The 15,326-nt window shown below is 35.9% G+C and overlaps 1 protein-coding gene across 2 annotated transcripts in view; it reads right to left on the minus strand.

The window, feature by feature from the left end:
- The window catches only part of ZCCHC7 (zinc finger CCHC-type containing 7), a 148,276-nt gene that overhangs the window by 8,793 nt on the left and 124,157 nt on the right, over nucleotides 1-15,326 (minus strand). For both annotated transcript variants that reach the window (XM_067553358.1, XM_067553357.1), the window contains one exon: nucleotides 1,087-1,182. In XM_067553358.1, the coding sequence (XP_067409459.1) occupies nucleotides 1,087-1,182 (96 nt within the window). The remainder of the gene's footprint in view (nucleotides 1-1,086; nucleotides 1,183-15,326) is intronic.

A 15,326-nucleotide genomic window follows, 5' to 3' on the forward strand; every position in this document is an offset into this window, starting at 1 on the left:
CCATGCCATTCAATATGAGGACTGAAACTCTTTGAAAATGACACACCCTGTTCTGTTTATGATGCTGAAAAGCATGGCAACTGCTGTGGTTAAGTGGAGATGTAAGAGTTAAAGAGGGAAGGGAATGAATGTTTGGGGGCTTTGGTGAAGCATGAAACTAAAGCTTTCAAGACACCAAGAACATCAATTTTCTAATCAATACTGTTGCTCATTATAAAATTTCCCCCAGACATATTTCATAGTAAACTTAATATGCCAACACCTATTTTGTGTGTCTACAGGTGCAGCGCTGCATCTGTTGTGTAAGGATACTGACAGTCAAAATACATATCAAGGACTTGATCTCTATTTCCATCGAAGCCAATGTACATTTAGGGTGCATATCCCTAACAAAGAAATTATGTGAAATGCAATGGAGGCGTTAAGTGAGAGGTTAGGCACCATCAAGTTTCTCTGTATTAAGACAGGTGATTAAATGGCCTGGAAAGCTGGTTTGGGAGAGGGGGAAAGAATTTCTAATCAGACGATATTGCCTCAGGCATGGTTTGGGGCTCTTTCTATGGTACTTTAATATATACCAATCCCAATGTAAGAACAATCAAGAGTACCAAGTCCTGTCCATTTGAAAGAGTCTGGCTGACTAAGGTGGAGACGTTGAACATTTCAGCAATATTCTACCTCACAGCCACTGGAGAAGTTATGGTTAAATCCCTTCAACAACTATCCATTTCTTCCATAAATATTCTCTCTCTCTGTAACTAACACACACACACACACACACACACACACACCCCTCTCATTGTTACCTATGTTTTAAAAACAAATCAATAACCATGTAGGGACAGAATGCAATCTATTTTTAAAAATTAGCCTAAGGTATTTATTCTTTTATCTGGACCAGATCATTTTATAGTGGCCTCCACTGATTTCTTAACAATGCTGCAAAATCTCAAGTATTTAATTAGAGTTGTTCTTTCTACAGTGTTGGTCTTTCAGCTCCCTCATCCAACCACACACCATAGTGAAGATAAGCATATGTACATGATGGATATATTTAACATTGAGTCAGAGACAGCTGAGACTTACATATCCATAATGTCCTTTCTGAGAACAGTTGTAGCAGTACACCAATGCAGAATGCTCAGAATATGAACTAGACTTCTTGATTGATCCTGGTCTGGTCTGCAATATGGAAAACAGGTGAGAATTAGGTCTTGTAAATTCCAAATGTTGAATTAAAATATAAATAATCTAAACAAAAAACTGTCTCAATCAACAGTGTTCCAGCCACAAGCAAGAAGTTTGGAAAAAGAAGTAAGTTGCTCATGTTACTGTGATATTACTGAGAAAATTAAACCTTGATCACCAAAATCAAGTGGGACAGGAAACTTCAGTGTCAATTCCATACAGCCATTTTATTTCCACTCTGAATACAGGAAAGCAGGCTGCTGATTTCTCTCTCTCTTTTTTGCAGATGCCCCACTATCCTCAGGGAACAACCAGGGCCATCAGATATTACATCCACCAGCTGAATAGGAGCATTTGTGTATTGCAAAACTAGTCCCTCCCAGCAGGACTCACTTAAGGCAATATGGGAAAGGTCTTCTGAGAGAGAGAGACAGCCTGAATCTACCACACACATATTTCCTCTCCCAGTCTACTCCCCACCCCCAAAATCACTGAAAAGAACCTGCTAATGTCAATTTTCAAGTCAATCTAGTGGATCTGAATCTGCCCCAAACACCAAACTAAATGATTGTGTTTAGCTGTTTGAATTCAGGGCTGTTTTTTAATGCAAAGAAAGATTTGGCACACTGAACTGAATTCAATGGATCATGCACATTTAAAAAAAAAAATCCAGACCCAATAAAAAATAACTTTGCTCAGAGTATGACCACATACATTTTTAAGGGAGTCCGTGAGCACACATGTATATGTTCTAGGTTATAATCACACACAAACCCACACACTTATTCAATAGAAAAGAATAAAAATAAAACCTTTGTTTAATCAGAGTTGGCATATATGCAGAAACAGGAGGGCTGGAATAAAGGTTCTTTGAAAACTGGTCAAAACAGAAGCCAACTAATTTAAAGCTCCACATATTTTCCTTTATTATTCATTCTAGTGGAACACAGGAAAATGTGTGGGATTTCAAAGAACTCACCAATATTTTTTAAAGTTTCAGTATTATTGCAAGGGTTGCTTTTTTCTTTCAAGCCTTCTCATTGTGTTCATCTCCCATTAATACTTCTAATGCCACTGTATATTCTCTCTTTACAGAGGAATTATGGTGATGTTTGTAAAATAGATAGAAACTACAGGATTATTCCTTGATTATCTTTGATGCACCTGACCACATTTTTGGTAGGATTGGCTAAACTTGTTTCACCACATTTTGAACCCACATGGGTTTAAAAGCATGCTTCAGACTCGTGTTACTCAGTTCACATTTCATTCAGTACACACTGTGAAAAAAGGATCAGAGAAGGGACGTGTCCAATGAAAAACAGTATAAAAATGGAGCAAAAATCAGAGTGTGACAAAAGGAGCACAAAGATGAAAAGAGAAAATCACATATAAAACAACAGAGTATATTCTATCTCTTTCTGTAGAAAGATATAGAGCTAGTTAGCTAGTAATAATGTGTTCAGGCCACTCACTTGTGCCAGCCTAGCTTTATGGACGTTCTTTCTACTACATAGAAGGAGGCTAGAAAACACTCCACAGATTTAATTTACAGGAAAAAATTAATAAATTCCAACCGTTTCTGAATATTAGATGTGCAAAGCCTTCAAGCCTAGTAGGTTTGGCCATCTCCGGGTTTTGGATCCCATACTCTGCCACTCACTGGAAATAAAGTTGCATAGGTTCTAGTACTGAGTTCCTTAAAAGTAGAAATAAATTAAATAAGCTGGATCCTCCTCCCACCATATAGAATTTCATGTCTATGGAATCCGTTTTCTAGGCTTATGTTAATTGAAGCTCACATTGTGATGTGACCATGAAACTCCAACAGATCACTATCTGTGGTTACTTCAGTCACCACTTGTCTACTAGAGAGAACGCTTCATCTAGAATATCTGTGGAGTGTAGCTGTCAAAGAAAGTTCAACTGCATTATATTACAACTTACTCCATATTTCTATTCAGCCTTAAAAGGGTTTAATAGCAATGGGATACATTTTATTAAACGGTCTTGTTCTAGTTTATGGTGTACTTGGAATACAAAATTGCAACTGTCACACATCAGAACCACAAACTTTAATCTCAAAATATCTGTTACAATATTAGTGAGGTTTTACACCTTGAACTGTCAAATGGTGTTACATGGATTTAGCAAATAAAACAGCTTAGACGATTATCATTGTATGTATTTAAAATCTCTATTAAAATTTACATGAAGCTTAAAACAACAACTTTCTTTTCAAAAAGAAACATCAGGTTTTCTTCTCTCGAGATACGATTTGTTCAATAAACACCAGATCTAAAGGATCAGAGTGATGCTGCTAGCATAGAATTTAACATGTCTGCCAGTGATAACGCTAGTAATTTATATGACTAAATGAATAAATAAAAAGTACTTATAGACTCCTTCACGCTAATCCAGTAGTTAAATCTTACAGTTCAAGATAAAAGTAATCCTCCAAGCTCATAAATTATGTGTGTACTTCTGCAGCTTGTGTCTTTTCTTCTATTTAAAGATGCTTCATTCAACACTTGCACTTGAAGTTCCTAGCAGGTATGTCCTCTGACACCTCTCCTCAGAAGTTCATGTACTGCTGACCTGGCTGATAAATGTCTGGATGTTAATCTGAATAATGCTTGGAGCTGAAAACTTTAATTACTCCGACAAATGTTATCTGCATGCTATCTTTTAACGAATTATAGTACACCATGCTACCAATAAAAGAGGATGGCACTCTGAATAAGTCTTACCTCATTAGAAAACAATTGTACATCAGAACTCGGTGGTGGAAAGAGAGGGATGTTAAGCTTTTCTTATTGTACTGTACAAGATCTAACAAGAATCCTTGAGAGTATTCATTGCATTAGGAATGTATGCTCATGTGACACCAAAAAAGCTCCACACGACATTTCCTTTTGTTTAGCAAATAGAAAAGGTCAGATTTAAGGAGGCAAATTAAACTGAATACTTACAGTTCAGATTACAACTATACATATCTCTGTGGCTTTCCAAAAGCCAAACAATAGGGGAACCTGTATGTTTTTAAGCCCTCTATTTTATTATTATTTAAGGTTTAAAAAAGCATGTAAGGACTCCAATCCAATGGGTACAAAATGAAGTATTCATGCAAGTAGCTCCCCTATGTTCTTTTTTTTTGGTTACAAACATTTAAATAATCTATATTTGTAGGATGATATCTAGGAGATTACTTCACTATCAATATATAGAAGTAATAACCTGGTAGATAGCATTACCTATGAAAGGTCCATCCCATCTGCTATTCTTGCTGAAAGCTTTTCATGCACCAGTAAACTCAGTAAATATCAGAAGATAAAGCATAAGCCTACCACGCCACGGATTTACTCCTAATGTCTCCTCAAAGTGCAGCCCGATGCAACGATTACAAATGATTTTTCTTCTAATGTCATTTTACATAACCCTTTTTTCTGCATGAGTAGTTAGTGCGGAATGAATGAATGAATGCCATTAAAACAGTTAATCATTATCTGGGACACTGGCCTTCCTCCCTTCTCAACCAGGAATCTCCATGACAAAGGCCAAGAGATCAAAATGCCAGGGCTGCCTCAGTGGCCTATTTCTGACAGTAATTTTTTATGCAAATGGGCCTCCTGGGCAGCTCCCTCTGTGACCTTGGGCTGCCCTTATCTAAACTGACTTTGATCCAAGGAGGGTTTGCTTATATGAAGCTCATTACTACTAAGGATATGCAATCTGACTAAATCTCACTAATTAAAGAGAATCTTCTAGTCTCAGTTTTATATTATATATATGTGGGTGATTCCACACACACCACTAAAACTATGCTAGAATATGCTATGTGAATTGAACACTGCATTTTTGACAAGTATATTTATTCCACAGCCAAGCACATAATGTGACTTTTAAAGGAAAATACAGTGCTTAACTGCATACCCCATAGCTCAAATTTATACAAACACACACATTTAACTTCAGTAATGCATAAAAAGGTGATGATTAAATAAAGTTTAGACCTGACACTTACAAAGTCCTTCCAAGCCAGATTATCCTTTAATAAACTACAGGAAAACATATTTAAAAATACCAGATTCCCTCTTGATTATCAGAGAAAAACCCCATCCAAACAACCAAGCTTCCTGTGATCCACAAATACCTAATGGAATGACTGACAGTTGAGTGAAATGTGAAAAGTTTCAACTGCCTATTGATAACCTATAGCTGAAACCAAGGTCACTGTCTTCTTACACTGATCAGTTTTTACCAGCCACCATTCTGCCTCTGTTTCAAGGCTAATGCTTATTTTCCTGGCTACACCAAACAACAATGTAGGTTTACTCCACTTTAGTGCACAACACACTTCAACTCTGGAAGCTCATCTTTCATATATAATCTTATCTTATGTAACTGCCTGCTGCAAATTTTCTTGTACCACCTCTGACGCATCTGGCCCTGGCCTCTGCTGGTCACAGGATACTGGGGCTGGATGGGATGATCCAGTATGGCAATGGCTATGTTCCCATCTCACTGGCAGATTCCATTTTCTGCTGCTATTCCTTACTTCACTCTGCTGAGAGAGTATTTTCTCTCTCTAGCACTCAACAAATTAAACTGCTAATTAAAGAGCAAAAAAAATCTATCTAGGCAACATGGATGATCCTTGCTCAGGCTACCCTCCCATCAAAGTCGTCAAAGGGTATGTTTTGCATGGGTACTGCAGCTCTAGGACCTAAAATGTGTGACTCAAAAAGTCAAGGAAGGAAATGTGTAACTGAGGGTGAAACTCATTTACAACAGTGCTACTATGTGTGCTGTCTGAGACCAGGCATGGTGGTCTGACAGTGTATCGTTACATATTGCAGATGTCACCACACAGTTAGGCAAAACATGGCAAATCACGACAAGGGAAGTGACACAACAATTGTAGTATTGTAAAAGCATATTTAATTTCTCTTTAAAAACAGATCATAATCTATTTGTATTTTAGCAGACACAGTAGCAACTATGGGTCATTCCCCTACATTCAAAACTGCCAGTAACAGCTAACATGTAATGTCGTAATTATACTAAGATTTTTTTTAAACCATGTCATGTACCCAATAGACTTCCACTCCACTGGGTAATTCCTTAATTAGGCAGATTTTTGAAACGTGTATTATGTACACAACAGACCGTAACGTCTCCTTTAGAGTATTCCTAGTCTATCGCGTGATTGCATCATTAAGCCACACATGCTACGTAGTAAAAATCCTTATGAAAATTCATGAAAAAAATGTACAGAGCATCATTAGTATGCAGGTGAAGTACATAACTTAACTATTTTGGCTTAAAAATTTCACAACCACCAAAGCAATTAGACTATTCTATGTGACCATTCCTTGCCAAATTTTATTTCTTAATATTTTGCAATTTCAAAACTATACACATCCAAAAATGTGTTGTTCAAATGCACCAATCACTAGATTTTTCTTTTTTAAATTGCACCTCTGTTGTGACCTCTTATCACAAGTTATACCTTGTGAATGAGTATATTTAGGTGTGTTTATAAACCTCAGAAAAATAGGCTACATAGTAGAAACAATGAAATAAGTGTAACTAAAGCAGAGTGAATTATGCAGATATATTTTCTGTAAACGATTCCTAGCAAGTCACAAATCAAGGGCTCGATTTTTTTTTTAATTGGATAGTCTGGAAAAGCAAACACTTGCAAATAACAAATGTAACTTGTTCAATCCACAATAAAAAGGGTAAGACATGATGGTAGTCTATAGAAATAGACATTTATAAAATGCATTTTAAATAGATGCAAATGGCAGCTACTATTCACTGTGTAAAGATGAAACCAAGAGACAAAAACTAGAAAATTATACATATGAAAGAAATGAATGTAATCTTTTGATATTCTTACAATAGGGAAAAATACTAAAATATTAATTTAGGATGTCATTTCTATAAAATGGACAAAAAAAATCTTCAGTAAGTTCAGAACAATGAATATATATGCGAGATAGTATGGATAACAGCAATTCACTCCCTGAATGCGCCAAAATCTTCCTGGCTTAAAAAGCATCCCAATTTTCTCCAAAAGGTGGTGGCATTTATTCACTGGTCCATGGCTAATTTTACATGGAATGCAAAACATTATTTAAATAGGTTGGTGCATTAAACTTCCAACTATTTCCTCTGTAGCTCTCAATCTTCCAAGCTATCTTTCCTCTATTTTAATTTTAAAGTAAGTTAGCAAAGGTTTCCTTCTTAATCCCCAGAGACTACCTATATAGTGACACAAATGCACAAATTTATGACAGTAACATAAATGCTCCTCTGAAGTAATGTGCAACATTAAGTGAAATCGTTTCCTGGAAGATATTATAGGTATCTATATTTTATTTGCCATCTTAAACATATCTAGGTCTTTATGACCTTATTTTTAAAATGTATTTCCTTTTTATATTTCCTGGTGCAAATGGACTGCATAAATAAGCAATGTGGTATGAGGCTTCAGACTAGCCGATAAACCCTTTCAATTTTCATGCCAGCTTCTTCTTTTGTAATTCAAATCTGGCTGGAAACTGGCAGCTCTGAAAACTGAAACAAGCACTGCCACAAATACCTTGTAATGCTATCGACCTTGTCTGCCCATGCAGTGAGAAAGGGGGATGCATATGTGTCTGCAGTCATCCAGATAACACAACTCATTTTTTTTGGGGGGGGAATAACAGAAGCCAGCCCCGAACTGTGCACCAAAAGCAGTCATTACCAGGCAAGCTGGAGAATAAGTCTCTTCAAAATACACAGCGCATTTAAAAATCATATACAGGGCTCAGCCACTGCTTTCATTACCAATTTTAATTTAGCTCCTTCAGTTTGCCAGCCAGATAAACTCTTTAGTGCTGTTTTTTAATCTATTTGCCACATTTTATGTTTAAGATTATAGTAATATGGAGCAGGAGAAGGAATCACTTTTAGAGGAAATAAAGAAATAGATCCGCTTATCAGCACTCATCAGAAAGTTCATTAATCAGCCAGGCTTTGTGCCCCCTAAATTGAAAGGTTAAATAATCCTCTCAGGAATATTTCCAGGCACCTCCGCCAATTGTCCGGAGAGGAGCTGCCATTCACAGCACTCTGGATCGGTGACAGGGTATTTTACTACTGTTTGGACCCCAAACAATGACGGACAAATGGCCTGGCTTACAAAGAAACCTTTTAGTACAAGGATGGAAAAGGACCACAAGCTTTGGTGTGGGGTAGGGGTGGAGGGAGGAATAGAGGGTGGAGGAGGAGATGTATGTGGCTCCCTGTATATTTTATTTGAATGTTTATTAGTATAGCGATCAAATGCATTTATATACACATGCACATGTACACACACAGCACATACATGCATACGTTATATATGCTCTCACACCACTAATAATATGCATATTTACACAAGCATTTATATATTAATCTGAACACAAACATTTGCAATGCTTGTAAAATGAGGAGTTGAACAGAACTGAAGCTTGGTTATATTTATTAGTTAATACACTGGGGAGCTAAACAAACCACCAAGGTTTTAATTTTTACTGTCATTCTAAATGATTTACAGCTTCCTTCTTTTTTTCTAAACTATATCTGGTCTACTGGAACACCCTTAACCATCAGTCACAAAGTACCACATCTGAAATAACCTTTTTGCAGAAAAGGAAGTATTTCTTTAAAATATAGCAGAATATGAATAGTAGTACTGGAATACAACTGATACTGAGAGAATGCATTTCAGTCCCTTATAGTTGTGTTTTTGGAGTGTTATCTTGACATCAGATACTCAGGAACAAATTATAACTAAAGATTCTTATTTTAATGACATATCAACTAGCCATCAATCTGTATTGCCTTTGATTGTATTGATGAGTGAAGGCATACAATACATTTAAATCATCAGACTATTAAAAAGACAAGGTCATTTTCTTATATCTGTGGCACTGGTACATGACCAATATGATTACTAACTATACAAGTTAACATTCATTTGGCAGGAAGCAGTGTCTACAATTTGATAGCTACATCCCTTAGGCATTTCCCCTTTAAAGATACTGTGTATATCCCAAACAGAAACTTCGTAATTATTTTCATTTGCCAATGCAGTGAGCCACGGTACCTATAATTTGTCTTTAAGGAAATATTTGATACATGTAGTGAAGATAATCACAGGTCAAACTCAAACCAGTATGTACATGAACGTCTTTGAAACTTCATATGGTGTTTAAATGTCTTTCCCATACACCCATTTCAACTGAAGAAGCCTCAGCACCCGTAGCTAGATTTACTTTGTAACATGATTTGGGGCACACTGACTAACTAGTCTGAACTTTCCTTAACACGAAGTAGAAAATATTTTAATTTCCTCCCAACACCCCAATTAAATCAATACCCCACTGGCAGTAATCATGTCCCCAAAGCATCCTTCTGAAAACCACTATGCCCTTTTCCTCCCCTCTACCGCTCCTAGTACCACCATCAGAAAAGCAGCATCAGTGGGATCTCATTTAACCAGGTTCTCTGGGCTGCCCATCAAAAAGTCAAACAAACTGTATGTGACTTTCAAATCCAGTATATCTAAATAAATAGAATAATAGAAAATAATATAAATCCTACCATTTTAGAAGCATTATGGCAATCTGCTGTTTATGAGAAATCTTATGCTATATTGCTGGTTATTTAAAATGCCAGGGCAACAATTTAAAATAAATTAGAATTAAAAGTATGGTCAAGAACAAAAACAAAGCAAGACCCCAAGTTCAGTCAGCATTGTCAGCTAAATAACTACAGTATGAGAACTTATCATGGGTATATTTATATAACAAAACAGATTAGAATCTATTGCAGATGCACACATGACACAGCAATGGAGAATATACCATCCATGTAGAAACAGACCCAAACTGCAAAATCAAACAAGCAATTAAAAATAGTTTGTAGAGTCCGGGTGGTGGTGGAAACAAATAGCCAATAACAGCAGTGTCCTGGGTTGTTTAAACGTGAAGCTCAGCTGAGGAAAAATAAAATAGAGTGTACATCTATCTATGCAGATTTGGGAATTACAGCAATGGCTTTTTAGAATACATTTACTACACACTATAGACAAAACTAACATACAAAAACAAGTTAAAGATGAAGGTCTACCTTCAATCCATGGAAGCCAAAAAATTCAGAGTCGAGGCTTCTTACTTCGTCATATTTTAACACCTATGATCAATCAGATCACCCACTGTTCTGAGACTCCTCTAATACTGAGTAAAACGGTGCCTATTCATGCTGGAACTAAGCTCTAACTCTTAATGTATTGGCGCTTTTGATTATATTTTAATAATTTTTGTGTTTTGTTTTTAAATTAAAACAAAACCAACGTAAATCTATTCTGAGATAGAAACTTCTTCATTGACATGAGAGGCCATACCTAGATGTGGTGGTGTTATTATTGACATGACAGACCGCTCGGAATTAAGTCAATGAACATTTTTAGGGAATCTTAATCTGTAGATGATTAACATGATTCAAGCATAACTTTAGAAAGTTATGGTCTAACGTGTTTGAGCACTTAGCTGTTCTTAATACATGGTTCATTGACAGGATAAATTCTCAGCTACTAAACAGCAATTACGGTCTATCACATACATGTCTACTAACGGAGAGTTAAATACACATATTAATTGGTGCAATACACCATATCCTCTCCTACTGTGTCACTGAACACTCATGGACTTTTTAACATGCAGATGATTTATATGATATAGTGCAGTAGTTTTAAATGATACTAAAGCATACCAGTTACAGACCATTACTCAGTGGACACTTGACAAGCAAAGGAGCCATTATTATTATGACATGCACCCTCAAAATTCTTCTGAATCAGAACAAGATGTCCATATTCAGGTTAGCTGTTCGTACTTTTACACTTTGGTTTTGATTTTTCAATATTTAAAGGCATTAATCCATTTAGAGCAGCAAAACGTAAATATTTTAAATTAAAAATATTTATACCTAGATTTTATATAAAAACAATGTAAAACCACAGCACAGTTTTTGTTTTTTCATACAGCAACCTCAAACACAACCTCACACATTTTAACCAAATTTAGTAAACTTTGTTTCTGCACTCAGCTTGTATATCAAGATTCAACGAACAGCATAGTTATATAGTAATGTAGATAACTTAAAGGATGAAAATGTACACCTACTTTACTATAGGGGAACTGCACAGAATTATTACATTCTTTCTTCGATTAAAGGCTGTAAATATAACATGCAGCAAATCTGACACTATCTTCCCCCTATTTATCTTACTGTTCAAATGTTTAATACTGATCAGCACAGAAATTAACTAAATGAATGCTTAAATGTATTTTTTTTATTTTTAAAAAAGGAAACAAGTGAAAGTTGTCATCAACACCTTAAACTTTACAGAAATGATAGCACATGTTAATCCCTTTAGTTAAATGAAGCTGCAGGTGGTTATATGAGGGAGAAGGCCTTTTGTTTCGTTCTTCTACTTAAGTGCTATTTATCCAATAATTCCAGTATGTCACAAAAATAATGTATGATGGAAAGAGATTAATACAGGGGTAGTTTAGATATAAAGAACACAGAGAATCCTACTACGGTTTTTCGTAAACACTTGGAGTACCTGTCATCCTTTCCCAGTTGTATGAACGTCCTGCTATTGGGATCATTGCCACAAGCATCTGAAAAGTTACATGCACTGTACAACATCCTTCAGATTAAAAAGGTGTTATTGTTAATTAAAATAAAAATACATTAACGTCATCCCCCTTAAAGCCAGGGTCCTTGTCTTCCACCTTGCAAAAAGTACAGAGTTCCTTAAATATATTGAATATACATTCAGAAGACACATGGAAGTCACAGACTTACTGAAAGATGTAACTTAACAAATGGAAATAGCTCAAGGGGCAACTGTACATAGAAGCACAGAAGTTAGAAATGAAAAGGATCTGGTTAGATCAGCCCATCTCTGTCTCTTCCCAGTGCAGGACTGTTTCCTACAGCACATCAAACCACAACTCGTAATCAAGGCTTCAGTTGCACGACATCACTCGCCTATCCCAAAACGTACAATCACCTAGTTTCAGCATAAAATATTATAGAAAATATTCAGAAAGTAACGATTATGGTTAAATGGTTCAAATAAGTGACAGTTCATTAACGTGCCACTCTCAGGTTTCATATTCCAACAAGGTTAACTTTCACAGGCTCTGGCCACGGTACAGAATTCTTAAAGGTGCTTTAAACGGGGGACACAGCAAGCTGCTAAGGGGCCAGCGCCCACGCTGCTGTAAATTGACAACTCCACTGAACAGCTAGGACAATTTACATCAACTGAGGATCCGGCCCCAGCTATGGAAAGACATCAGGAACAGTAGCAGCAGCAACTTGTCAAGCTCATACAAACAAATAGAGTAACATGGGCACAACTTAAATATCTGCAGTTGGAATTTTCTACCCTGTCTTTACTAGTAACAGCAAAACCTGATTATTGTATACTTCAATTATTTTCCCTTATAAGCAGTTAGGTCCATCTAGCTCTAAAATTGTATTTTTCTGAGACGTAAGTATGTAAATAGTATGTTTGTAGACAATCAAAAGCTTAACATGATCGTTTTTATTATTTATGAAGATCATTCATTTTGCCTAAGACTTTAAATACAGTTTAAAGTAAAAACTGAAAAACACTCAATTATTTTAAGAACAATGAATCTCACCCATACCTGTAGTATATATCCTGGACTCATTATACAGATGAAGTCACTATGCGTAGAGTGATGTAAATGCTAATAGGACAGCCTTTTGTGTACTTGGCTATTTGGAAATAAGAAGAGACCGAAACGTTCTCTACTAAGACAGCAGTAAACATATCCTGAATGAACATTGCAAAGAGGTCACAAGTAAGGAAGAAATCACCATTAATAGGAAAAACAATACAATATATTTTAAAACAAAAACTAAATGAAAAAAGTTTCTATTTTAACTAACAGATCTGTCAAACCAAACCATTCCTGATTATTTAAAAAACAAACAAACAATGGAAAACTTACGAAGTGTAATACCTTCATGGAAACATCTGCCAAAGACTATGCACAGACAAAAATGGGAGGGATGACGTTTTCATAAACATTTGATAATTAAAAAAATAACTCTACCAAATATTATTAAACATGGAACTTCTTTCTCCTTTTGGCTAAGCATGTTTCAGCATAAATTCTCAAGCCATGCGAGAACTTCACACAACCCCAGCATCAAACCACTTTTTCATAAGTCCAGATGCTTGTTTTCCCATTGCACAGAACATAAAGCCATCCTTATTCCAAATTCAAATGCCTTTGAATTTTGGGTTATCTTCACTGTAAAATATCCTGTAGAATGGCTATGTGAGCTTTGACACACAACTTGCAATGGGATGTTGTGTCTCCCCAAATGTGAAAAATATACCATCTGCGTACAACAAAAGTAATATTATTTTAACAATAACAAGTAATATTATTATAACAGTACTTCCTTAAAAAAAGAAGATGACTCTGATCAGTTGGTGAAATGTAATATAATTTACACAATCTTTACAAAGCTACTGCTCTAGAAACCTTAGGTTAGGTAACTCGGGAGGAGCTGGTACTGTAGTCATGTCCCAAGCACCTCAAATAATTCCATCCATGAGTCAGAGAGCAGCAAGACTTAATCTCTCCACTGAAATATTTTATTCCATCCTTCATCTGCACAAAACCTACAAAGCCTTCTCTAGTTTCCAAATGTTCTAACTCTCCATCTTAAATGTTTTTCACCAACGCTATATTAAAAAAACCTCTCTCTTTTTGAAACTCATGTTTTAAGGATTTAAATTGATTTTGGGCTAGACTGCTTACATTTTTATTTCAGAAAAAAGGTGGCAGGCCATGTAGAATTTTAATAATGGCACACAAAGAAATCAGAGCGCAAAATTTAAACACAAAAGATGTATTGTCCTTTCCTGTCTTTTACGCACACAGGCCAAAACAGCGAATTTCTGGTTCACCTTTTTTTATGTAAGTGGATTAAAAGTAAGATTAACAAACTGTCAAAAAGCGTGTTAAATGATAGCCTCCACTGATTAAAAATTCTGATGGCTGTAAAACTCTGTTGGTGGCCATTTTGGGCTAGGCGTTGTAATCTAAATGAGACTAGCAGAGACAGGAGATGGGGGAGGGGACCCTTGCTGCCTGAACACTGGAAGAGGAAGGAAGGAATTATCAAGGATGAACTATACTTAAGGAAAGAACCCACCTAAACAGAGCAGGATTTTTTTTTTAAAAGTATATCTACACATTTGGAAACTACATTCGAAAACAAGAAACGAACCGTCAGTCTGCTATGATTTACCTTCCCTTAGTCTTTCTACATGTATTTCCTGAAGAAGGCCATATTGAAATTTGAAAGATTAATTTCTATATCATTATTGTATGTAGATTTTATTCTTGGATCGTGGTTGCTATATGCTTCAGTGCATCTATCACTGATCAATGAATTAGATTACAATATGCTATGATAAAGTATAATGTACATAGTCAGAAAAAAATGAAATTATATACAGAATAAATGCACATTTTATTTTATGCCAAAACATTACGGTAGCTGTCCATGTCTTTCTTGGTGCTTAATATCTTGTGCCCATATCAGGTGAATTTAGGATACATTTTGTCCCATTTTTCAGCCAGAATCAAAGGAGTAAACACACACAGATATCAATATATGATTTTGTACCATAAACAAAACACTGTGGGTTGCTATCATTTAAAAATAAGCTTCCCCCTACATTTTCCATAATTATCCCTTATTCGACAGAAAGGTAAGTGGCTCCATTTAAAAAATATATATCCATACACTATACCCACACAGACATAGAGCTGAATCCTGCTCATTCTACTTACGTTAGTAGACCCACTCAGCTATTCAGACATTTACAGATTCCATGGCCAGAAGGGACCACTGTGATCACCTGATCTAACCTCCTGTATAACGCAGACCAGAAAACTTCCCCAAAATAATTTCTAGAGCAGATCTTTTAGTAAAACATCCAATCTTGATTTTAAAATAGTCAGTGATGGAAA

This window comes from Emydura macquarii, unplaced genomic scaffold, assembly GCF_026122565.2.
Source record: "Emydura macquarii macquarii isolate MOO-44397 ecotype Brisbane River unplaced genomic scaffold, CSIRO-AGI_Emac_v2 contig_1451, whole genome shotgun sequence".
Lineage (NCBI taxonomy): Eukaryota > Metazoa > Chordata > Testudines > Chelidae > Emydura > Emydura macquarii.